At 50.5% G+C, this 23,719-nt stretch overlaps 2 protein-coding genes across 4 annotated transcripts in view; both read right to left on the reverse strand.

Annotated features, from left to right (window-relative positions):
• CNNM2 (cyclin and CBS domain divalent metal cation transport mediator 2) overlaps positions 1 to 14,311 on the reverse strand; it is a 131,878-nt gene extending 117,567 nt beyond the window's left edge. For 2 of the 3 annotated variants that reach the window (XM_054163709.1, XM_009908131.2), the window contains exon 1: positions 12,525 to 14,309. In XM_054163709.1, coding sequence (XP_054019684.1) covers positions 12,525 to 14,106 — 1,582 coding nt within the window. In that variant the 5' untranslated portion in view covers positions 14,107 to 14,309. Of the gene's footprint in view, positions 1 to 12,524 lie in introns of all 3 variants that reach the window. The other variant, XR_008462362.1, reaches the window with a different exon arrangement.
• Positions 14,312 to 18,807: 4,496 nt separating this feature from the next.
• On the reverse strand, positions 18,808 to 23,612 carry AS3MT (arsenite methyltransferase). The gene is given in 11 exon segments (XM_054163594.1): positions 18,808 to 18,906; positions 19,765 to 19,890; positions 20,302 to 20,444; positions 20,566 to 20,697; positions 20,785 to 20,866; positions 21,105 to 21,174; positions 21,432 to 21,568; positions 21,641 to 21,791; positions 21,895 to 22,022; positions 22,522 to 22,664; positions 23,432 to 23,612. Coding segments are annotated over 11 exon segments (1,392 nt in total).
• Positions 23,613 to 23,719: the final 107 nt, after the last annotated feature.

Here is a 23,719-nt window from a genome sequence, read left to right on the forward strand (position 1 = left end):
CCTGGCTGCAGTCTTCAATACTTTCAGTGGGTGTTCAGTTAGAGATTAATTGGATAGCATGAAAAATGGCAAACTAGGGAACATCACCCATGCAAACTCAGGAAATAGCATTTTGTTAATTTCTCTATTCCATGCTTGGATTAAGGTATTCCAGCATAGTTCCTCTTTCCAGCATGGCTGCATGCCTATCTGGGAGAAAATAATAAAGGCACACTGATCCCTCTGCAAAGCCCAACAGTTTAAATGCAAAACTGTCAGAGATGCAGCCAGAAAACTTCCCCCTTTCTGAATATTTTCCTTGGAACTTTCTGGTTGGAGCCTGTGCGTTGCATGGAGCTGAAAAGGCTATTACTCTTGGAAGCTATACTCCCAAATTCTTTCCTTTACTGGAAGATGTGAGGTTGATGATTTGCAAAGAAGAAATGTATTCAAGCCTCTTACCACTGGACCATGTTCAAGCAGCAGGCAAGCAACAAGTTTAAAACCAGTTTTCAAGCCAGGAATCAGAAATGAAAATGCCCTCGACACGCAAATGATGTATGTGTGCCTTCCCTCCACCCAAAACCCTTTCCTGCTCTCTCTCTCAGAAAAAAAAGAAAAAAAAAAGAGAGAGAGAAAGGTTGCTCAAAAACTACATAAAAAAAACCCCAGAAATTCAAAACAGCTGTTCTGGAACCATTAGCAGAATAGAGCCCCTGACATCAGAGCTCTCCTGGTAGAGCCCATGCTCAGCAGGTGTGCCCTTGCAGAAAGAAGAAGAGACTGGGATTCCCATCTGTGGTGCATCACACAGTACAGGAAAACCTTCATCCCCACCCTTAAACCCAGAGGCAATGGAGAAAGCAGGAAAATGAAAGCTGCTGTATTTGCTTGCACGTTGGCTGCACACACTACAACTGCACTCACAGGTTCAGCCCTTAGATTGGCATCAAGCAACAGATTGCTGGAGTTCTTGGAGACTGCATCCATTATGTAGGTAATTAAGTTTCTGCACTGCCCCAGCTGCCTTCCTCAAGCTCTAACCTCAGGGGATTCCCACGCTGGGAAGCTTCACCCCCCACCAAGACTGCCTACAGTGAACTGTGCAACTTCTCCATTTCCAGGTTCTCCTTGGGAGCCTTCAGACAATACAGCACAAGCTGGATTAGAACAGTAAACTACAGCAAAACAGTTCCACATTAGTGATCATAATCCCCCCGGGCTTTCATCAACCAAACAGAGAGAACTACAAAACTGTCAGAGGCACAGACTCCAGCAGATATAAAGGGAATAGAGCTTTAAGAGTGGTGTCATGTCTTCAAGGGTCACAGGGAAACACAAGCACACTAGTATAAAAGCAAAGGAAGAAGGCTTTCATCTAACATGTGACACAAGAAAGTCTCTCATTTCTCTTGCAAGTGAGTACTCAAACTTCTAGTAGCTGATATTAAGTCTAAAGTACACTGTACAGCACATTCATTGAGAGAAAAAGGCAGTGATTTTGATTTCTCTGGGAGAAATGCAACAGCACAAGCAATTCTTCAACACTAAGAGATGGGGGAAAAAATATTCCCAGTGAACAGTAGGAAATTCTGAATTTATCTGCAAGTTACCAATATTTTCAAGCCTAACTGCCCCAAAAGGCTCCAAGCAAACTGGAATGGCACTAAAACATAGATGTTATGCTCCATGAGGGCAGGGAACCAGCATGCAGAAAATACCAGATCACATCTGAACAGCAGCACAAGTCCCATACTGCTACAACCACGTAGTCCATACAGTGAGTTACTCACAGGACCACTGCCTGGCCTCTGATGAGACATCACTTACTCCTTTGCCGGGGGAAAACCAAGTCTTCATATAACTGGTATCCTGAGAAATGCTTCATGCCTGCCCTCCCCACATACTGCAACAAGGCACTAAAATAAGAGCTGAAAGTCAAAAAGCTTTATCTGTACACAAACCTCACCTACACAACAGCAGGGAAAACCCACAGAAAGCCACATAGCAAAACATATCGCAGCAATGTATGCACCTCGAAGCAAAACCTTTGTGATGTCCCTTGGAGTTCAAGTTAGAGCTACTGAATAATTCTAATTCACAATTTAGACCTCCCTTAACTAGTACAAGATTTACCTGAAGACTCTGACTGATATGATACCCTGTAATAGCAACTGAAAGCCCCTGTCTGCACTTGCTTTGTATGGGAATTAAGAGCTGTACTTGCTTCCAGTGGAAAGATGTCCTAGGCTTGATAGGAAGAACTACGCTTGTAGCTTGCCTAAAACCCACAGCCACACCTACTTTCAGTGCCAGATTGTAAATCTTTATCAAGAGCAAGTTCACACCGGCAGATCTTCTTCTGCAGAAGTCCAGAAATTGCTGACATGCAATTCACAAGTGGACAACTGATCATTCCTGTCATTACATAAATGTTGCCTGGAAAAAGGGTCCTTCAGGCTCACTTTCAGCCAAGGGCTGCACTTTGAACCCCCACAGTACAAAGGGCAGGCAGGCCAATCTTCTGAAAGGAGGAGGTGGAGTACTGGAAGGAAACTAGAAATGGCAAGATCCTTCTTAAAATTGTTTGCTGGCAGCAGTGTACCCAACTATGGCAGAGTCAGCACTTTGTTCCCCTCACCACCCATGGACCAGTGGGGAAAACAGAGCCTTGCTCACCTTCACAAAGATAACAGTCATGGGTGGCTCTGTCATATCACTATAAGAGATTATACCACCATAAAAAACTCAGTATAAAATAAAACTTTTATTTGTGTTTGCTGTGGGAGAGAACCTCAAGCAAATAGGAGCCTGGTCTTGATGGTGTGGTTCACCCTGCAGAGAGCAACGTTACAACACTGCTCTCATTTGAAGACCAGATCCTTTTAGGACTGCCAGCAAAAGGATGGTGCAACCCCAACAGAAAGCATGACAGAAAACAGAACTATAGAGATCTTTTGTACTAAACCTATGTGCTCATCTTCTGGCCCCAGCTCCGCTGTCTGGAGCAAAGCTCTTGCTTGCTTGGTTAATTAGTAACTGCAGCAGAATCGCGTTAACTTGTAACTCTTGAGGCCTCAATAATCATCAGGTTTCAGTTCCCAGATTGACAAGCATCACACCTACTCTGCCCTTCAAAGCACAGTTCCATTATAAGAACGGCTGTTGCCTCATATTTAAACACTGAAATTATTATACCAAATAATTTGCAAGCAAATGCTTCAATACAAAGAGACAACAAGTCTCATTCATGGCAGTCTTCTCAGCTTTGAGTGTTCAGTCTAGGCCTGGGGTATTCTAAGACAAGTTAGTTACAAGACAAGTGGCTTTTCCAGCACTCTTTCACTAGTCCTCATCACCAGTAGGTAAAGCACAGTACTGGCTCCTGTCTTTAAGTCACAAAAATAACTACAAAACCCCATGCAAGAATCCTAATTTCCAACATGCCAGCCAACCCCAACAGAGAAGTATCTCTTGCATTTACAGGTTGTGTACTAAAACACAAAGACAGCACATACGACATCCCATAGACAACACACACATGGCAAATCCCAAGTCATCTCTTCAGTGAAAGCTGGCTAACTACCAAAATTCTAGAAGGCTCCCAGGCAATTTCAACACAAAATACAAGGGCCCCTAACCATGACCCTTCAGAGTGGAAAGCTACTACAGAGCCATAACAGGGAAGAGAGCAAAAAAGGAAAGAGTTACAGAATCACAGAACTGTCAGGGTTGGAAGGGACATCACAGCTCATCTAGTTCCAACCCCCTGCCATGGGCAGGGACACCTTCTACTAGATCAGGTTGCCCAGAGCCACATCCACCCTGGCCTTAAAAACATCTGGGGATGAGGCTTCTACCACCTCCCTGAGCAATCTGTTCCAGTGTCTCACCACCCTTATGGTGAAGGAGTTAATGGAGCCAAGTTTGTAAAGAATTAAAGCTTCTTCGTAACTGTGGACCAGGAATGGAAAGATAAGCTGAGCTGGCAGATGTGTTAAGCACATCCAGTGCATGCAACTCTACTGACAAATCAAAATACCATCCATTTTCTCTTCAAGCATGATGGATCTCTGCTATCCACCCTTCAATATTACAATTCTGTGTTTCAAATTGGAGTGTAAGGTTGCACATCCTGAAATCACAGCAATAGTGGGGCTTCTGGGTGGATTTTTGTATTTTTTTGTTTTCAAAGCAGCTATGGGATGTCTTTTAATAGACTTAGTTTCCCTGTCTTAGTTGATAAGAATATGGTTTGAAGAATCAGAATTTCATTACTCCATGTTGCACAAAAAGCCATTTAGAACACTAATGGGCTTCTCAAGTTCCAGGACATCCCTTTCTCTTCCCTACACCTACCTCTCTGTAAGAAGACCTACACTGAAGTGACTAGGTCATCTCCTCCCCTTATAGTTCCTTAACTAGCTTTACTTTTCATACCCTTTGCACAGATGCTTTGTATACCATCACACTAAGCACTAATTTATTCCCAGCAGAGCTTCTACTCCCAGCAACTATTGGGCCATGCCCATTTCTAGGGCAAGGGGAAATGGGGAATCCACACAAAGACTATTGATAGATTTATGCATCTTTTTTCTTGTAACTATGTGCTGTTGTAAAGTGAAACAAAACCCCATCACTAGATAGCTCCGAAATGGCTCAGTGGCCTAGGCAGGAGCCAGGCTGGATCAGCTGACCTGAGACTCTCAGCCATGTACTGTTGACTGTAGCTCATTAGCATGAAGTACTTACACTCCTATTTGTAGCTGATAGGCTGTATTTCAGGACCTTGTCAAACTAACAAGGGTGCCAGGGTATGGTTCAGAGTTCTGGAGCACTCTGTTGAGAGCTAGTTTTACAAGCTCCATTACTGAAACTGGGAGGGACTCAATACTAGAAATGCAATTGGTCTACCTAGATTGAAAATTGCACCACAGCCCTGCAGAGCCACGTAAGTTAATGAAAAAGTGAGCTCTTGTTAAGTATTTATGGAAGAACCAAGACAGGTTGAAATATAAACTAATTCAACCCACTGCTTGGCCATGCCTTTCATTCCAGGCCTTCTTGATGGTAAACATCTGCAAAATCAACCTTAACTCTTAATATTAAGCATACATTGCAAAGTGTTTAGAATAAGTGAAGTAGCAAGACTCCACTTTCTCCAGGACTTACTTCCTGTGCACTAGAATGTCTGCCCTTCAAGTGAGCATTAAACACAAGACAGATGAGTAGATATTTTCTAGAGCATTAAACACAAGGCAGATGAGTAGATATTTTCTAGAGTTTAATAGCATTCATGCTCCAAGCTAAGTGACCTAGTTAACAACCCCCCAATACACCCACTCACTACAGTGATTCCTTCAGTAAAGAAGGGAAGGGACTGGGGCTCATAACATACAAAGCGTGAGGTGGCTAGCCCCTCCATTTCCTCAGAGCCTGCCAAAACAACACCTACCTTTGGATGGCTTCAAACAGAAGTCAAGAGTCAGAAATAAAACCTTTAAATCCATCTCTTTCTACCACTAGCACTACAAAGCTATTGACAGGAGATACCCCATGACTTCTGTTTGTCCATGTGTGAGAGCAGACAAAGGTTCAGTGTTGATCAGACACTGAGAAAGAAATAAGCACCTAAGGCTATTTAATAAAGACAGTATCTTTAGTTCCAGAAATTCCTGAATCGCAGCCTGATGAGATCAGTAAGCTTCCATGGGGAACAAAATAAATTTACTCTCTTCTAATACTTTCTCCAAGCACTCGGCCATTGTCAGACACACAGTACTGCAGATGATTCACTGTCATTGTTCTGACACCCTCAGAGTCAACTGAAGTTCACTGAGAAAGTGTTCTGCTTACCAGAACCTCATGTTGACAGAGAAATACTGAAACTCAAAAAAAAAAAAAAACCCTCAGCCCTGGAAGAATGCTGCAATGGCCAAACTACCATGGTTAAACTACCTGATCTTTTCCCTGCACTCAGAAGTTGATATTCTGCTACTTCTCTCTATTTTACTCCGCAACTGGCCATGAAATGCTGCTGGCTGCACAGACTGACCTGAAGTTTACATCTCTGGCTGATACAGATAACCTTTACAGACACAGAGAAAGCAGAGAGGAGCATGGTTCACTTGTGGTGGAATTCACCCCCGTCAGCTGCAGTGCAGGAAAGCATTTGCTAACTTAGCAATCAGATGAGAGGAGGAAAAGGCAACTTCATGTCTTTGTTGAATGACAAGAGTTGTTAGCAATCAAATTAAAAGCAATCAAAGAAACACACCCAACAAGAGCACCAGATTCAAACCACTGCTGCTCAAGCCATTTAATTCTCCTACTCCTCTCCCTGCCAGCCACCTGAACTACATTTCTTTCTACTCCCAGCAGCAGAACAGAGCCTCCAGCTGGGCTCCTCACTAAGGCCAGGGTGAGGAAGCACTGCTGCTCTCCGGCAGCATCTCTTCTTCTGGTCCCTAAAAAAGCTTCACAGTAGGGAGCCCAGGAAGAACTGGAGCTTGCTCTAATGCATTCCCCTTGACACCTCCCCCACAGCATACCAGTAAGAGGGCTGCCTGCAGTAACCCACATCCGCTCCTCTCCAGTGGAACAAGCACACATCCCTCCAGGAGCAATGCAGGGCCAGCAAAGGTCTTGGCAGCACAGTACCTGCGGGTGCTACACTGTCAGACAGCCAAGAAAGAGTTTGTCATGAGGCAACCCCTCCCCCCCCCCCCATTCCTACATGCAGGTTTTGTTCAGAGAACAAATCTGCAGGCGTATCATGCTAAGTCTTCTGCGTCTTGGTGGCAAACTCCCTTCCATCTGCCGCTCCTCTAGTCTCTTTACACAAAAGATTCTCCACACTGGACCTCCTCCACACCTTTCCCTTTATATTAACTCCTCCAAAAGGATCAGAGCAGGTGCCTTTTTTTAGCCAAGCAGTCTTGAAAACGGTATTGTTTGCCAAGGAGTTTTACATGCCTTTCATAATCCCAGAAGGGATTTAGCTAATTTCTTCCAGTTTCTTGTAATGCTGCAGTCACAGGTTCACACAGAAAAATGGCTCACGAGACAGACAAGCTATTAGATAAACCAGAAAGTGAGCATTCAGATCCATTAAATAAGTTACTTATGGCAGGTCTGGACTCAGATTCAGCAAGATGGGAACCCAGAAAAAAACTGGTAAGAGACCAGCAACCTGCAAGCTTAGGTTAGAGCTCTACCAGAAAGGTAAATTACCTTATCACACACAAAAAAATCCAATCAAACAGAAACAAAACAAAAAAAACCCACCACCAAAAACAAGTAACCACAAAAACAAAAATAGAACTAGAAATAACTCAGACAACCAACAGTAACGCAGAACTTTCAGTCTCTGGGTTACCAATCACTTGCAGTCCTACCTGCTTCCAAAAACCAGGATCTACATGCCTAAAAAAGGAGTAAGAAGCTCTAGGTATTCTTTTCTTCTCCCTCCAAAGCAAGGGGTTTATGGTTCAGGTTACTGGGGCTTGGTTTTCTTTGAAGGGGGAAGAAGAACTAGAAAAGAAATGGACACATTTCCTCCAGGTTCTATGTCCACACTAAATATAGCCACCAAAGACACGTGCTATTAAAAATAGATGTCACAAGACTAACAGAGCCTGAAGAGCGGTGCAAGTTAAATTTGGCAAGGCTTTTAAGAAAGAAACAGCAAAAAAAAAAAATAAACCAACTTTTAGAGTCCAGTTGATAATGACTTTAATAAAGAATCTAGGAATTTTCTCAAGGCTGCCATGTGATTCAGAAACGGGCTCAGAAGTGCTGCATTACTGTGGCTTCTTTGTCACAGGTTATTAACTGTGATCTTTAGTATAACATAATAGTGGAGACATATAAGATGAAAACATATGACTCAAAATCCCCAGATAAGGAAGACTCTGGTTGAGAAACCACTGCCCTCTGAAGCTGCTCAGGCCACCAGGAAAGCAGCCATACAATGGCCTGTAAAAAGTGAGCCAATCTTAAAATATTAGTATTACAACCTGAGGCTTTTCAAGCCGAATTCTTGCAGTTCTGGCAGGCAGGGAGCTAGAAATAGAGCACTTTGGATTTAGGATCACACATGCAGAGATCTGCCTGTGAAAAACACCAAGAGCAAGCGCCACAGAGCATTTGAGCAGAGACCTCGGAAACCTGTCAAAAGTGAGGGGTGAGTAGGGGGGGGAAACATCAAAACAAGCCCACACCCATCAACAACAAAAAGGAGACAGTGGAGACAGTTCACTAGCTTCTTTCCAAAGACTACTTCGTTGCTCGTTCACTCCCTGCTGTAGCTTAGGAGCCAGGACACAAATCTGTCCTGGAACAGGTAATGCCTGGCTCCCCTTTACAGCAGCAACCACCATCAGAATAGCTGAAACCGGACTTTTTTCAAATGAGATCTCTGTTTGTGCTGAGCAAAGTCAGGCAGGTCATCTCCTAGGCCAGTGTAAAGGGTACCTTCCACTTCCTTGCATTCAATTTGAATGCTCAAATAAAATAAGCTCAACACTCAGGTTTGCTCAACGTGTGGGCAAAAAGATTTGACAGTGTTGGCAGAGGTTTAACATCCTTTCAAAAGCTATTTATTTGTTGATTTGTGAGTAAACAATGCCTTTTAGATGAGAAACCTTTTTGCAGACTGCTTCAGAAGTCATGCATATTCATACTTCAAGAGATTAGAGCAACAAGGGAGTGGGAATGTGCAGAAGCTTTCTCTTAATTTGAAGTTTCTTGCCTGGCAGCATAGAAGTGAGAGATACTTATTTTGCATTTGTGGGCAAGAAACACTAATAACAGGCCCACCACCAAATTCTCCAGCTGTTCAGCCTGAGCAAGAGAATGACTAGAGAGCTATCCATGTCATCTTTTGCAACAGCATAAGGACATATATCCTGCCACACTTGGCTTTTCATCTCCTCCTCCCAGATCTTCATTCTCTGTTTAGGTTAAGTATGTTTTGCTCCCATCCATAATGTGAGCTTCAAAACCCCACCTGCCCAGCTAATTAACAAACTTCTTCACAAGACAAACAAAACCCAAAACCCAACAAAACAAAACCCACCAAACCTCTCTCCTTAAACCAGTCAAAGTATTCACCTGGCAGCACCACACAACAGTAGCAGGGACCTGGGTGGGAAAAACAAACAACAAAAAAAAGCCAACCCAAAACCCACACACAAGATGCGAAGCAAATTTGGGGCAGCAGAAGGTTAATGTGGTGGGAAATGAATGATTAAAAACTGTAAGCTTATTTATTTTCAACAATCTCGTAGAGAGTAACATGCAATCTGATTCTCACCCTTAATTTGTACATTCTCACGGGAATTTGGCAAGGTTGCTCTGAAGAAGAAAGTTTGAGGAGCTCTTGCAAAAGATGCCGCGCCATGCCAGATCGAGCAAGCTATCAGTTATTTACATTCATTTTCAAAGGACACAAAGGAAGCTATTTACTTCCACCACCATATCTGCACTTTTAAAGGGAAAGCAGTTAGGAGAAGGCCTGCTTCTAGCACCAGGGCTGGTCAATACAAACCAAGCGACGTGGCTGTTCTGGAGTAAACATTTAAGCTGCTCTCAATTAATTACAACTACAGAGATTCTTCCGGGACACAGCAATGTCAGGAGAGAACATACATGTGATTTAGCCATCCCAAACTACTTCTACTGGGACATTTCCTCGTGCAGGCAAGGGAAAGCAATCTGTGGTCTGCACCTTCTAAGCCACCCAGGAGGATTTTTAAGAAGTCTATTTTAAGCACAAGCTTCAGGAACTGTAAGGAGGCATATTTGGCTCAGTCACACTCGCAGGATTAAAATCTACATCTAATTCTCCCAGATATTAAATAAAAGCACTCCTATGTTAAGACAGAGGAGTGTGTTTTTTCTCTTTCAGACAGAGAAAACAGGGACCAACTTAATACTAATTTTTTTAGACACATCTCTACAAGCAGCACTATAGATAATCCACGTATCACTACAGGTTAAAAACCCCATCATGCTATCTGGAGTCCAAATAAGCACGGCTGCAGGTGAGAGGAGAAGAACTGTCCTGTGCCCACACATGCAGCAAAACCCATCTCAACCAGACAACAGTTGTGACATCTATGCCACTTTTAAATACCTGCAAGGAAGAGGATTCAACCACCTCCCTGAGGAGCCTGTTACAGTGTTTGAGAATCCTTTTGGGTCAAGAAGTTTCTTCTAGTATCTCATGCTATCAGTTGTTACTAGGGAGAAGAGACCAATGACCGTGTCATTACAACCTTCTTTTCTCCAGACTAAACAATCCCAGTTCCCTCAGCTGCTCCTCAGAAGGCCTGCTCTTCAGACACTTCACCAGCTTTGCTGCCCTTCTCTGGACCCACTCCAGCACCTCAATGTCCTTCTTGTAGTGAGGGCCCCAAAACTGAACCCAGTACTCAAAAGTGACCTCACCAGTGCTGAGTATAGGGGGACAATCACTTCCCTGGTCCTGCCTTTCACACTATTCCTGATACAGGCCAGGATGCTGTCAGCCTTCTTGGCCACCTGAGCACACTGTTGGCTCGTGTTCAGCCAGCTGTCAAATCAACACTCCCAGGCCTTTCTCTGCTAGGCAGGTTTCCATCCACTCTGCCCCAAGCCTGTAGCATTACTTGGGGCTGTTGTGACCCAGATGCAGGACCCAGCACTTGGCCTTATTGAATCTCATACAGCTCAAGCCAGCTCCTTGATTCAGCCTGTCTAGGTCCCTCTGTAAAGCATTACTAACCTCAAGCAGATCAACACACCCTCCCACCTTAGTGTCATCTGAAACTTACTGAGGATGCATTCAATGCCCACACCCAGATCACTGATAACTGTATTAAAGAGAACTGGCCCCAGTGCTGAGCCCTGGGGAACACCACTAGTGACTGGGCTATGTCACAGGTAGAAGGTATGTTCACCTTCCATCTATGAAGATGAAATAAAGATGAGGACAGCAGCAGAGTAACTCTCCAAATCCTCAAAACTGAGTTAAGCAGGAATAAAGATCAAATGTCAAGCTGTCAAAGCTCAGCCTGTGGACAAAACAGCACCTGAAATTTAAGTGCCAACTTAATTTTATTACCTAGAAAGCCCATTCACCAATGTGCTTCTCAAGGTAACTTTTGCAGTTGATAAAGGTGAACTCAAATATTCCCCTTTAGCTGAACTGTGAGGTAAGTGCAGCTGTAAAGATCACTGGATCACAGGATGTTAGCAGCTGGAAGGGACCTCTGAAGATCATCTAGTCCAAACCTCCTGCCAGAGCAGGACCACAGAATCTAGCACAGGTTGCACAGGAATGCATCCAGATGGGTCTTGAAAGTCTCCAGAGAAGGGGGCTCCACAATCTCTCTGGCGAGCTTGCTCTGCGACCCTCACAGTGAAGAAGTTCCTCCTCATGTTGAGGTGGAACCTCCTGTGCTGTAGTTTATATCCATAAGATAGAAGATCTTTCAGCCAGATCATCTCTTAGGGACTGAACTGCTCAGCAGTATATCGATTAGATCTACCCAGACATAATCAGCTCTGTGGGGCTCCAATGGCCTTTAGTTCTCCAACACAGAAGTCTACATGTCAATCTGTTCGAAAATTTCCCTTAACTATTTCTTTGAAGTCTCTTTCCTGCACAGGCTGTATAGCATTATCATTTGGCTTGCAGAGAGGAACAGATTTGAAAGAAGAACACACACACACACAAAAACACCACACTTTTTTACTTTCTCATAAGCAAAAGCTTCTAAGAGGAATTGAGATGTATTCATCAGGTCAACACCTCCTACCATTAAGACAGGGATGGAAAACCTCAGTCCTGTTCTGACATAATTAGTATGTACGTTACATTAGGGAGGCAGAAAGAGTCACATCTTCGCCGAGCCTGTGGTCCTGGAGGCAGAGGGAAGCCTAAGGAAAGAGACCTGCAACCCTAAAGCACAGCACTGACAGGTGTTTTCGAATATATTTTAAGACCCCGAAACTCTTTATGAGTTACAAGACCAAAGCATCAATCAAACTAACTGGAACATGACCACAGAGCTGAGGTCAGCCGGCTGAGCCTATGAATGGAGCGAAAACGCCTTGTTTATCTCAGCACGTGTGTACGCACTAAGCCAGAAAGACACCCGAGCAGCCCACCCGCTCCTCACTGTCAGGCCAGCTGAAAAAGCACGGAGAAGACACAGCCAAGTAACAGGCGCGGATTCCCGTCAGCGGTTCTCACCATAATGGACAGATGAGTGGAAAAAGCAAGAAAGAAAACAACCTTGCTCGGCACCATGCCCACACACACATCCCAGTGCAGTAGGAAAAAGAGGCCGGGGGCACATACCAGCCACGTATCAGCTTTCTGGCCTGGGGAATGAGCAGATCTGAAAGATACCTAAACACTGCCCGCTGGCTGTCCTGAATGCACCTTCCCAAACTTCTCAATGAGCAGGAACCCAAGAGGCCTCTCCGCAGGGCTCCCTCGCCTCAAGAAGGTGACAACCATCAAGCAGCACCTCCCACCCCCGCCGCAAGCCCACCTTTTTTGAACTCCTCCAACATAGCATCGAGCTTGGTGTCATTGAAAACGAAGTGCAGCGGATGGTTGTAGAAGCGAGTGATGGTCTTAAGTGGGGTGCAGTCATCAGGGTCCACAAAAGCCAGGTCCTTAACAAAGAGCAGGTCCACGATGTTGGAGCGGTCACCCTCAAAAACAGGGATGCGGGTATAACCGCTCTCCATGATCTCAGACATAGTGTTGAAGTCGAGCATAGCCTCGGCAGTGATCATGAAGCAGTCTCGGAGGGGAGTCATCACATCCTCCACAGTCTTTGTGCGCAGCTCCAGGGCTCCTTGGATAATGTTGAGCTCCTCCTTGACTAGATCATTATAAGGGTCGGTGACACGCAGCATCTCCAGCAACTTCTCACGGTTATAGACCGTGCCGATCTCCTGGCCCAGGACACAGTCCAGCAGCTTGCTGACGGGATAGGAGGCCGGGAAGGTCATCATCATGAAAAACTTGGTGAGGAAGATGGTGTTGGCGCCCACGGCCAGACCGTGCCGAGAGCAAATGGCCTGCGGCACGATCTCGCCGAAGATGACGATACCGATGGTGGAGACCACCACGGCCACCAGCCCAGAGCCGGCAATGTCATCCAAAAGAATGGTAAGTGTGGTGTTGACCAGGACATTGCCTAGCAGGAGGGAGCAGAGCAGGTAGTTGCCCTGGCGGCGCACAGGCTCGATGCGCTTGGCATAGTTCTTCTCTTTGTCCGTGCCGCAATTCTGCACAATGCGCAGTTCCATGGGGTCCAGGGCCATGAGGCCCAGGTTGAGGCCACTGAACATGCCCGAGAGGCAGAGGAGGAGAGAGATGAAGATGACTTGCAGCCAGAAGGGCAGCAGGAACTTCTTCTCCTCGCCCACGATCATCTTGGTGTCTTCACCGTCATGGTAGATCCACGTGGTCTCGCCCCAGGGCGGGGGCCCGGCTGGCCCCTCGGCGCCCGACAGCCCTCCGGCGGCCCCGGGCCCCAAGGCGGCGGCGGCAGGGGCCGAGACGGAGGTGCACAGGTAGTAGGACTTGCTCTTCTCCGTCTTGCGCAGGGGCTTGATCTCGATCTCGATGATGCCCGAGGTGCGGCGGTTGAGCACGATGTGCGGCAAGATGATGATGTCCGAGGTGCGGATGCCGCAGCGCTGCGGGGCGCCGCCGCCGCCCGTCACCCCGCCGCCGCCCCCGCCGCCGCCGCGCCCCGCCGCCCCCGCCGCCGCCCGCCCGCCCCGCCGCCGCTCGTGCTCCGTGAAGGCGATGCGCGACCAGGTCTCGTTGTTGATGTTCTGCCCATAGACCCGCAGCTTCACCCGCGTCCGCTCGCTCACCCGCAGCGCGCCCCCTTCCATGAAGGAGACGTCGTCCGTGTCCTCCAGCCGCAGGCCGATGATCACCGTCTCCTCTGCCGCCGCCGCCGACGGGGGGACGGCAACGGCGGCAGGCGGCGCGGCAGCGGCTGCAGCCGGGGGTCGCCGGCCCAGGCAGCCGCCGAGCAGCAGCAGCACCACCACCATCCGCGCCCCCCGGCCGCCCCCCGCCATGTTCCCACCGGGCAGCGCGGCCATCTTTAGTCAGGGCTCGGCGCCGCCACGGCCCCGCATTGCCGCGCGGCGCCTGCGGCGTGCCCCGGCTCCCCCGGCGGCGGCGGTGGCGGCAGGCGCGGCGGCGGGGAAGGCGGCAGGTACGGCTGCCCGCGGGACCCGACAGGCGGCGACTGCCGGGCCGGGCCGAGCCGAGAGCCGCCTCAATCCGCTGCCCTCCCCGCCCCTCCCCGCCCGCCCTCCGGGGCGGGGCCGGGACCATGGGCTGCCAATCAGCGTCCGCCTCTCCGCCAATGGCAACCTGGCCCCGCCCCGCCTCCCGCCACCGCCTCCCCAGCCCGGGGGGCGCGTGACTCCGGTGTGTACGCCAGGCGGGCGGGGGCGGGGCCGATGGAGAGGCCGCAGCCAATGACGACGGGGTCTGGGGCCGGCGGGGCGGAGCCTCGGACGGGCGCAACCAATGGGGGCGCGGTGCGGCCGGCGGGCCGGGCCGGCGCGTGCGGCGCTCGGCGGGGCGGCTCGCGAGTTCCCTCGCTGCGGGACGGAGCGGCCGGGACAAGACGGGACGGACGAGACCCGACCCGCTCTCCCTTCCTCCCTTTTCCTGCCCGGCCCGCTGCAGCGGCAGGTGCCGTTGCCCACGGACCTCACCAGGCTGCTGGCCTCCCTCAGCGGCCCCGGTGCGCCACCGCTCGCCCCAAGTCCCCCACACAAGTAAGCGATCATGCAGCGCCTCCTGGCGGCCGCGCGTGGCGCAGCCCTGCCCGTCCTACTCCGACCAGACGGAGAGCATCCCCTCGCCCCCTGCCGCTGCGGACACAAGGGTTCCTCGGGGTTGCGCTGTGTACTCGGGGCCGCGTCCTTGGCATTGGTTCTGCTGGCAGCAGGAGACGGCAGTAGCTAAACCGGTACCGTCTGGCCGTGCCCGCACTTGACTCTGCCGCGAGCTGCCTTCGGTGCGGTACAGCGAAGAGATCTACGGCACAGAAGTCATTCAGCCGTCGCTCCGCCCCCCGGGCTCCCTATCTGGAACCCCGACATTTCTCTGGCTAGGTCATTCCTGCGAGCGAAATAAAACGTTACGTGTTAAATACGAAAGGGCTGCACCACTCTTCTCTCTCACTGGCGTTTTCTGCTCATCTGCCTGGGGCACCTTCAGCCTCCTAAAATTGGACAAATCCATATGACAGGACCTGGCATGAGTGGGGCTGGGATTGTGGAGCTCCCACCAGGGACCATAAAAACCTCTCCGCCTGTCTGCTCCTCTCTGTTCTGCTCGCCCACAGGGCATGGATGCGCGAGGGGCTGAAGGGCCTCGAGTCAGGGGAAAAAAATATTTAAAAGAAAAATCAGTGTGTGCTTAAATTCAGCACTGAGAGCCACTCTGCTTCCAAGGCCTCACCTGCTGTGCCACAATCCCAGATGGGAATACAAATGTCCCAAAGCTTAGTCAGCTCTACAAGTACCTGAAAGGAGGCTGTAGCAAGGTAGGGGGCAGCCTCTTCTGCCATGCAACAAGTGACAGGACAAGAGGAAACGTCCTCAAGGTTGTACCAGGAAAGATTTAGGTTTGATCTTAGGAAAAAATTCCTCACCAAAAGGGTTGTCAAGCATTGGAATAGTCTGTCCAGGAAAGTGGTGCAAATTGAAAGTACTTAGGTACTCTGGAGGTACTTAAAAGACATCTCCATGCGGTGCTTAGGGACGTGGTTTAATTGTGGACTTGACAATGCTGAGGATGATCTTAAAGGTCTTCTCTCACCTAAATGATTCTATGACCATCCCTCCACCATGCAATTACCAATACACAGTACAGGGCATAGTGTAGTATCCTAGCAGCCAGAGACCAACAGCCGTGAGAGCATCCAGTATGGCTTCTGGTGTCTGAGACTGCACTTTGGGTTTGGGTGAGCCTTTAGAGGAGACAGACCAGCTTCCCTGCCATACAAATGCTTGGAAAACGGAAGAATAGAGGACTGTGCAGCACAACCCAGTGTGGTGGCAAGCAGAACTCTGGAGGCTTTAGCCACAATTTTTTTCCTGACCCCAAAGTTCATTCAACTCAGTCAGGAGGAATTCTGCAGGTCTGCTTCCCCAAGGAGACAACAGGTGACCCTGAACCACAGCAACTCCCTATTGAAGTCAGTGAGCAGAGACTCAGGAATCACTTCCCTCTCACTTCGGGGTGAACCCTAATTTACAGCTCCTGCCTTCTCAGCACCTGAAGAGGGAAGACTCTAAATGCCGCAGAGCTTTGCACGGGGAGAAGGGGATTTGGCTCATCTCTACAATCACCAAAACACTTTGACCAAGTTCTTGGACAGGTTATTTTGGGGCTCCCCACATGGGATGAGGCTGTAGGACCTTCTCTTTACATGGTTTGAAGGCTAAACCCCCTCAGGCTGTGCATGCACAAGCAAAGCTAGGTAGGCAAAACATCCCATACCAACAGCCTAGCGAGGACCCCTACTCTAGTGCTCAAAACCAGTCAAGTCCTCTGTTACTTCCTGACAGAAATGCTGAGAACCTGGAAAAAGTCAATGCTTTGCAAATGCAGTGGTATTTAGCTGTGACCTTTTTTCGTATGCATGCAAGAGGGGGGACCTCACTGCAGGAGCCTCTCTCCCCAGGCATGCTGAAAGGTGCTGAAAGGCCACCACAGGCACTGATACCTTTTTAATGAAGGGCTTTGCAGGTAGGAGCCCTGCACCCCATCTGCTCTTCCGTTCACGCTGGGAAATTTCACTTTGATAGCAGGAGCTAATTGCTGCAGACCTGCTGGGATGGGCTATCTGAGGACTTTGAGAAAGTCTTTGTAAGTAATTGCAGAAGAGGACTATGCAGGAAGGGAGTAAACTACATTTTAGTTGGATTTTCAGCAGATCCTTCCCAAGGTCCCATCAGTGAAGTTACTCCACACAATTTCGGAGCTCCTCTCACCTGTTGAGTCACAGCCACCTCCAAGGCTGGTCTTCCAGGGAGAAGAAACTACCTGAAACTAGCTAATCAACATGTCCTGTTGATTCCAGATAATACCAAGGATTACTTCTTTTTTTTTTTTCCCCCCAATCATGGTATAGCTCTAAACTAAACAGGCTTGTAGTCTTGTCTAAAGCCAAAAGGACAGGATAGCAAGGTGACTTTCCAGGAAACCATCTTTTTTAGCATTGTTTAACTTCTAAACTGTAAATTAATTGCTTCTCTACTCTGTTGGTTGAGGGGGCTAGTTCAGCATCTGGACTGTCACATCTGGTTTTGTATTTCCTGTCACTGTGTGACAGTCAGGAGGTCCCTGACCACTTACAATTTTCATTCCAGATGTTCCTGAAATGCCTCCATACCACCTGAACCTTTCTCAGCCACTGCTACCACAAAGCATCCTTGGCACTTGCCCATGTTTCTTTTTGAACTCAAAATATTTCACTGTTTGCTTTTTATCTTCCTCCATGACGCAGCAAGATGCTGTTTAAAAAGAGAGGATAAATTTGGTCCCTCCTGGAAAATCAGTCTGTGAGGAGAGGTGGAAACAGTCTCTCATTTCTGAATTCAGCTACTTACCCAAGGGTTCAGCCACTGCTGCTCTTCAGCAGCCCTCAGCCTTTCCCAAACAGCCTCTGGGGCCCAGGTCATGCAGGATTCATATGAGGCAGCAGGAGCACAGCCCATCACCTCCCACCAAAGTCTCAAAGTCCTCACCCATTGCTCATTGCCCACTGTGGGTCACGGACAGCCAGGTTTCTGCTTTTCCAGAAATGCTGCATTTCCCTGCAAAATTCCACAGGCTTCATGCAGAGGACTCTGAGCTTCCCCACTAGATGGAGTCCAGGGGAAAAACAGAAACCCCAGCAGGGCTGCGCAGGGAAAGGAAGAGAAATTCTCATCTCCGGGAATGGGCTGTAGGGCTGCAAGCACGGGGAGTTGTACTTTGAGCATGCCCCACCCTGAATGCAAATAACGAAGACATCCGTCTGCACCTCATGCGCCAAGTTGTGGTCTTTGTGGAAAAGCAGGGCTGGCAGAGCCCTCAGAAGGTGACCGATCCTCTTGCCCACCACCCTGGGGAGATGTTTTGTTTGTGACCACGTTATCGAGCTGCTTAGCTGGCAGGGACTCTGCCTGGTGGATGCTAGCAGCTCTGTGTCAGGGGTTAGCACAGGGAGATCAAAAGAAGGAAAAAAGTAACTGGACTGCTTACTGCTGTGCCTTTCGCATCTCAGCAGCTTTTATGTCCCAGTTTCAGGCTCCCCAAGACCTCAGACTGGAGCCAGGCTCACACAGAGGGGTGCATGCTGCAGGGTCAGGCTCTGCATGGCACTGGGGCCTCCTCTCACACTTCAGCTTACCAAGCTGCCTTCCACAAACGTCTCTGCCCTGGTCTGTGGGCTCAACACCAGCACGCAGCACTGCCAAGCCCATGCCAGACCTGTTGTCACACATGTAGGAACCCAGGACCTCTTTCCCACAGGGACAGTCCCTCTCTATGTGTCCATGTGTCCAAGCCATGCAGCTGCTGCCACAGACATGCTGCCCATCCTCACCACAACCAGGCACAACATGCCCCACCGGCCTCACCAAGGAAGCACAGCAACCTACAACCCCTGTGGTCCCAGATACAAACAACAACCTTTGAGCACAGACATTTATTTGCTCTCTGGTGGAAGCCACACACCATGCAGGGCTGTATCCTCCTGCCCCGCTGGCATCCACCAGGGCACCACTTGCCACTCAGCAGCATCCTCAGGGACCACAGGTGCCACCAGGACAGCAGGCAGGACCAGGGGCTGCCAGCTGGTCCAGTAGCTCGAAGGGATTGCAGATCTTCTTCTGGAGGACAGAGAACCCAGGGCAGGATCAGACCAGAGGGAAACAAGAAGCACCCTGGGAAAGTGGCATTTTTCCCCTAACTGTGCTCTCCGACAGCAGGGCAGCCCAAGCAGAGAGCTAACATTGGAGCAGCCCCAGGTCACTCCAGCAGCTCTTTCCTGATGTGAGGAGGAAGCTAAGAACTTCTCTGGGACTTTGGCTCTGCTTTTATCTGAGAAATGCCTCCTGCTTGGACAGGGACCCAAGAACATGTCCCACTCCCCAAGTACAAGGTTGTATTTCAGGGACACACAGCTGCAGGACGTTATCTTCCTTGCCTCTCCTGGCCCATGTACAGCCTAAAGAGCCCACCAAAGAGAGGAAAAGAGAGGCTTCCAGCAGATGGAGGCACTTTGTGCTGCGGGATCAGGGCTGGCAGCTAGGGTCAAGTTCATATCAGTAGCTGGGAGAGCAACAAGCAGAAATTGCTCAGTGGGATAGGCCTTCACCCCCCTGGAGCAGCCTGTCCCCAACTGTTTCGCCAGGGAAAGGATGTCTTCCCCTGGGAGACCTTGGGCAGGTCTAGCTGTCAGCCTCAGCAGCCCCCACAGACATATTGTGGAGGTAAGGGGCTCTCATACATGCTGGTTCAAGCAGACCCCTGCTTTGGAAGGCTCCAACCCCTGCTGTGGTGCAGTTGCCCAGACTCAGGCACCAGGTACCACCCTTGGTGACCCATGAGTTCCTGCCTAGCCCAGAAGGACTCAGATATCTGTCTTGGTCCTATGGTGCACCCCTCTGATACCCCAATGTAACTGATGCCACAGGACAGCCATGTCCCCATCCCCGAACCCAGCTGTGGAGCTGCCTGCTACCAACCTTCACTCCCCTGCAACAGCAGCCCTGTGGTGTGGTAGTGCTGGCTTGGACCAGGAACTCCTTTGCAAACCTGGAGCTCTGCAGGATCGCAGCCATCTCGGCATCCACATCCACCACTTCTCCTTTCTGGGAGCGAAGGGACAGTCACAGAGCTGTAGTTCAGGGTATGTGTGGCCCACGAGACCCTAGCCACCCAGCCAGATGAAGGAAGGAGTGATAGCAAGGACACATCCTGGCCCAAAACCTTGAGAAACACTCACAATAGCCAAGCACCTGGCTTTAAACTCTCCTGTGAAACCACCAAGGATATCCTGATCAACCCAATGCAATGCATGGGTCTGGATCCTTTTCTCACCCATTTGCACCTCCCCTGTTGTATACAGCCCCTTTGCTCTCACCCACCACGTCCTCTACCAAAGCTTACCCCCCAAAATCATAGATCATGCTGCTGCATAGCACTGCTTCAGCAGCTTTACCCCATCCCTACAGACCAGGACTGCTCAGCATCTTGAGGAACCTCAGTGTGCCTCCCCACACCTTGAAGGTGAAGTTGGCATCAAACACCAGCTCTCGTTCGTGCCCAACAATTCCACCACTGTAGGTGACCTGGCTTGGCCCAGCCTGGCTGCTATCTGGCACCTTGAACAGACGGAAGGTTGCAGAGACAAAGCAGCAATCGCCTGCAGGAAAGAGGTTGGTATCTTGGGTACCAAGTGCCTGGGCTGGGACCCTGCAGAGACTGGGATCCCAGCACAGCTCCCCGTGGCACCCAGAGCCGACAGTCCTTGATTAGACCCTCACCGATGATGTTCTCCAGCTCCTTGCAGCCAATGGTGATGGGGCTGGCAGAGACCAGGCATGGGGTTTTGAACCCCACCTCCTTAGCAATGCTGTACAGGTCTTCCCAGTACAGGGCTCCTGCCAGGCACTCCCCTAGCACAAGACCATGGGCACAAGTGATGAAGACAAAAGTCTAGTCCCACCCATCCCACACCACCCCCTCCCTGGAGCACTACGCACCCCACAGCACCCTGTGCTTCCGGACGGTCTCACTCAGGCGCTGGCTGGCGTAGACATCACTGAAGTACATTTCTCCCCCAGGCTGGAATGTAGCAAGGAGTGAAAGGAGACCCCAAGAAGCAATGAGACAAAAGGGGCAGGGAGAATTGGGTACCTCCAGTGTTACCCTGCTTGGGATCCTCTGCACAGGTGCCCTCCCCTGGGCCCATTCTGCATCCCTACCTTGCTAGATCCCATTTGCTACATTCTAGTGGCACCTCAACAGCAGGATCACCCCAACTCTGCTCTGTTCCTGCCGCAGGAACCAGGCTCAGCATTACCTTTAGCACACGGTAGGCCTCACGCAGCACAGCCCTCTTGTCAGGGGCGAGGTTGATCACACAGTTGGAGCTGGGGAGGAGATCAAGACTCATTTGCACCCTCTTGCATGCTTAGCACCACTGGCTGCTGCGTGTCACATTGCTTCATGCAGGATTTGGGGACACCAATTTGATCATGAAAAGGGCAGCTCTAGCCCAGACTCTGCCTTCATATGTTCCCTTTCCTAACAGATGCTCCCAGTGGGATACAGATCCAGATCCAGACCCCATCCCAAGTACCTGAGCAGCAGCAGCACAGGGGGTAGCAGTGCCCTGAACAGTACCTACATGATAATATCATAGCTTTTGTCAGCCAGCCCAGCATCACTCAGCTTCTCTATGTAGCCCTGGAGGAACTCCACATTTGGCTTTTGGTAGCCAAATTTGTCCATGTGGTAGGGAATGTGCTTCTTTGCAAGCTCAACCTGGAGGCAAGAGGGCAGTGACAGTGGGTTGATGCTGGGGGGAAGAGGGGAATCCCTGGCTATGTGCTGTACCTGGTCCTTCGTCATGTCTATCCCTGTGACATGGCCTCGCTCCCCAACCAGCTGGCTCAGCAGGTAGCAGTCTCTGCCACTGCCACTGCCCAGGTCCAGGATCCGGCATGACTCCAGGGACTCAGGGATCACCAGACCACAGCCATAGTACCTGAAAGGATGCTGAGCTGGGCAGAAGTGCCCTCACAGTATGGTGGTCCTGGGGGCTGCAGCCCATGGGGAGGCAGCAGCAGAGGGAAGACCTTAGGGTTTACCTGGCTACCACCTCCTCATGGACACGCTCCAAAGCATCTCTCACCACCTTGGGAAGAGGCCTGGCCAAGGTGACACATGCATTGGTTTTCAGGTCCTCTGACTTCTGCAGCTCTTTGCCATAGTAATCCTGAGATAAAACAGACAAAGGTCACTGAACTACAGCAAGGTGTGGCCCAAGAGCTCCCCATGAACCAAAATGTGGGGACCATGCCTGCATTCAGCTTGCACACACTCCTGGTGTCCTCTGTCACTCATGCTCTCATCTGAATCCAGCTGAGAATCAGGACAAGAAGTGTCCCATTGTCCCTATCCTCCCTAGCCCCCCTTGCTTACATTCACAGATGTATTTGTGCTGTGGGAGAATTTTAATTCCCGTTTGCAGGAACTCTGTAGTCTGCCGGCACCGTATCTCCAGCGAGAGGTGCTCGGGGAACAAGGACAGGGAAACGCGAAGTTGCTCAGCTCCCCATGCCTGCGGGAAACGGCAGCAAAGCAGCCGCCCACACCTGATGGTTTTATCTGCGCCCCGAAACGAACTGCTCTGTGACCGCAGCAGGCAAGGCGGCACAGCCTGGACTCGACCCTCCTGCCCAGCCGCCCCGCCGGCCCCTGCCCGTGCTCCTCACCTGCACCTCCCGATGGATCTGGTCTCGCAGGGGGCTGCCACTGCAACAGGAAGGTGGAACTGGTGTCTGACACCACACCATCGGCACGGCGCCAGGCCCTCCCGAAAGCCCTGAAGCTTCCTTTTCCCCAAACATCGGAGCACCTTTTGCCCAATTACAGTACCCAGAGAGAACCTCCAAACGCGCAGCGTAGTGAAACGCTGCTAGGGACACCTGACAATCTTCCCCTCACACAGTCTCAGCTGCTCTGAAGAAACGAGCCCCCAGAAAATTCCCCGCACGGCAAACACACACACCAGCACCCCGCCCCGCTTCGCACAGAGCCCTCCATCCCGAGGGGTGCCCTCAGGCAGGCCCCAGGACACGCAGCACACACCCCGGACCTCCGCACACCACAGCGCCCCGCCCGCCCGTCGCCCGGATTCTGCCCGGCCTTGGCCACGCTCCGCCCCTACACCCTGCGCCGCCCCAGTAACCTTGCACCTCCCCGACAACCCTCCACCGCCCCAGTAACCTTGCACCTCCCCGACAACCCTCCACCGCCCCAATAACCTTGCACCTCCCCGACAACCCTCCACCGCCCCAATAATCTTGCACCTCCCCGACAACCCTCCACCGCCCCAATAACCTTGCACCTCCCCGACAACCCTCCACCGCCCCAATAATCTTGCACCTCCCCGACAACCCTCCACCGCCCCAATAACCTTGCACCTCCCCGACAACCCTCCACCGCCCCAGTAACCTTGCACCTCCCCGACAACCCTCCACCGCCCCAGTAACCTTGCACCTCCCCGACAACCCTCCACCGCCCCAATAACCTTGCACCTCCCCGACAACCCTCCACCGCCCCAATAACCTTGCACCTCCCCGACAACCCTCCACCGCCCCAATAATCTTGCACCTCCCCGACAGCCCTCCACCGCCCCAATAACCTTGCACCTCCCCGACAGCCCTCCACCGCCCCAGTAACCTTGCACCGCCCTGACAGCCCTGCACCGCCCAGACACCGCCTGCTGCCTGGTCCGCACACCCGGCACGTTGTTCCGCAGCCTCCCCGCACCCAGAGGAGCTTGCCCGTCTCCGATGGGCATAACGCTGCCATCACCGTGCCCAAACCCATTGCCTCTTCGTACCCCCGCAGCCCACAAAAACCACCCCTCTGCCTCCTGCCCCAACGGGTCTGCACCCCAGTGGCACA

This window comes from Dryobates pubescens, chromosome 8 (assembly GCF_014839835.1).
Source record: "Dryobates pubescens isolate bDryPub1 chromosome 8, bDryPub1.pri, whole genome shotgun sequence".
Classification (NCBI taxonomy): Eukaryota; Metazoa; Chordata; class Aves; order Piciformes; family Picidae; genus Dryobates; species Dryobates pubescens.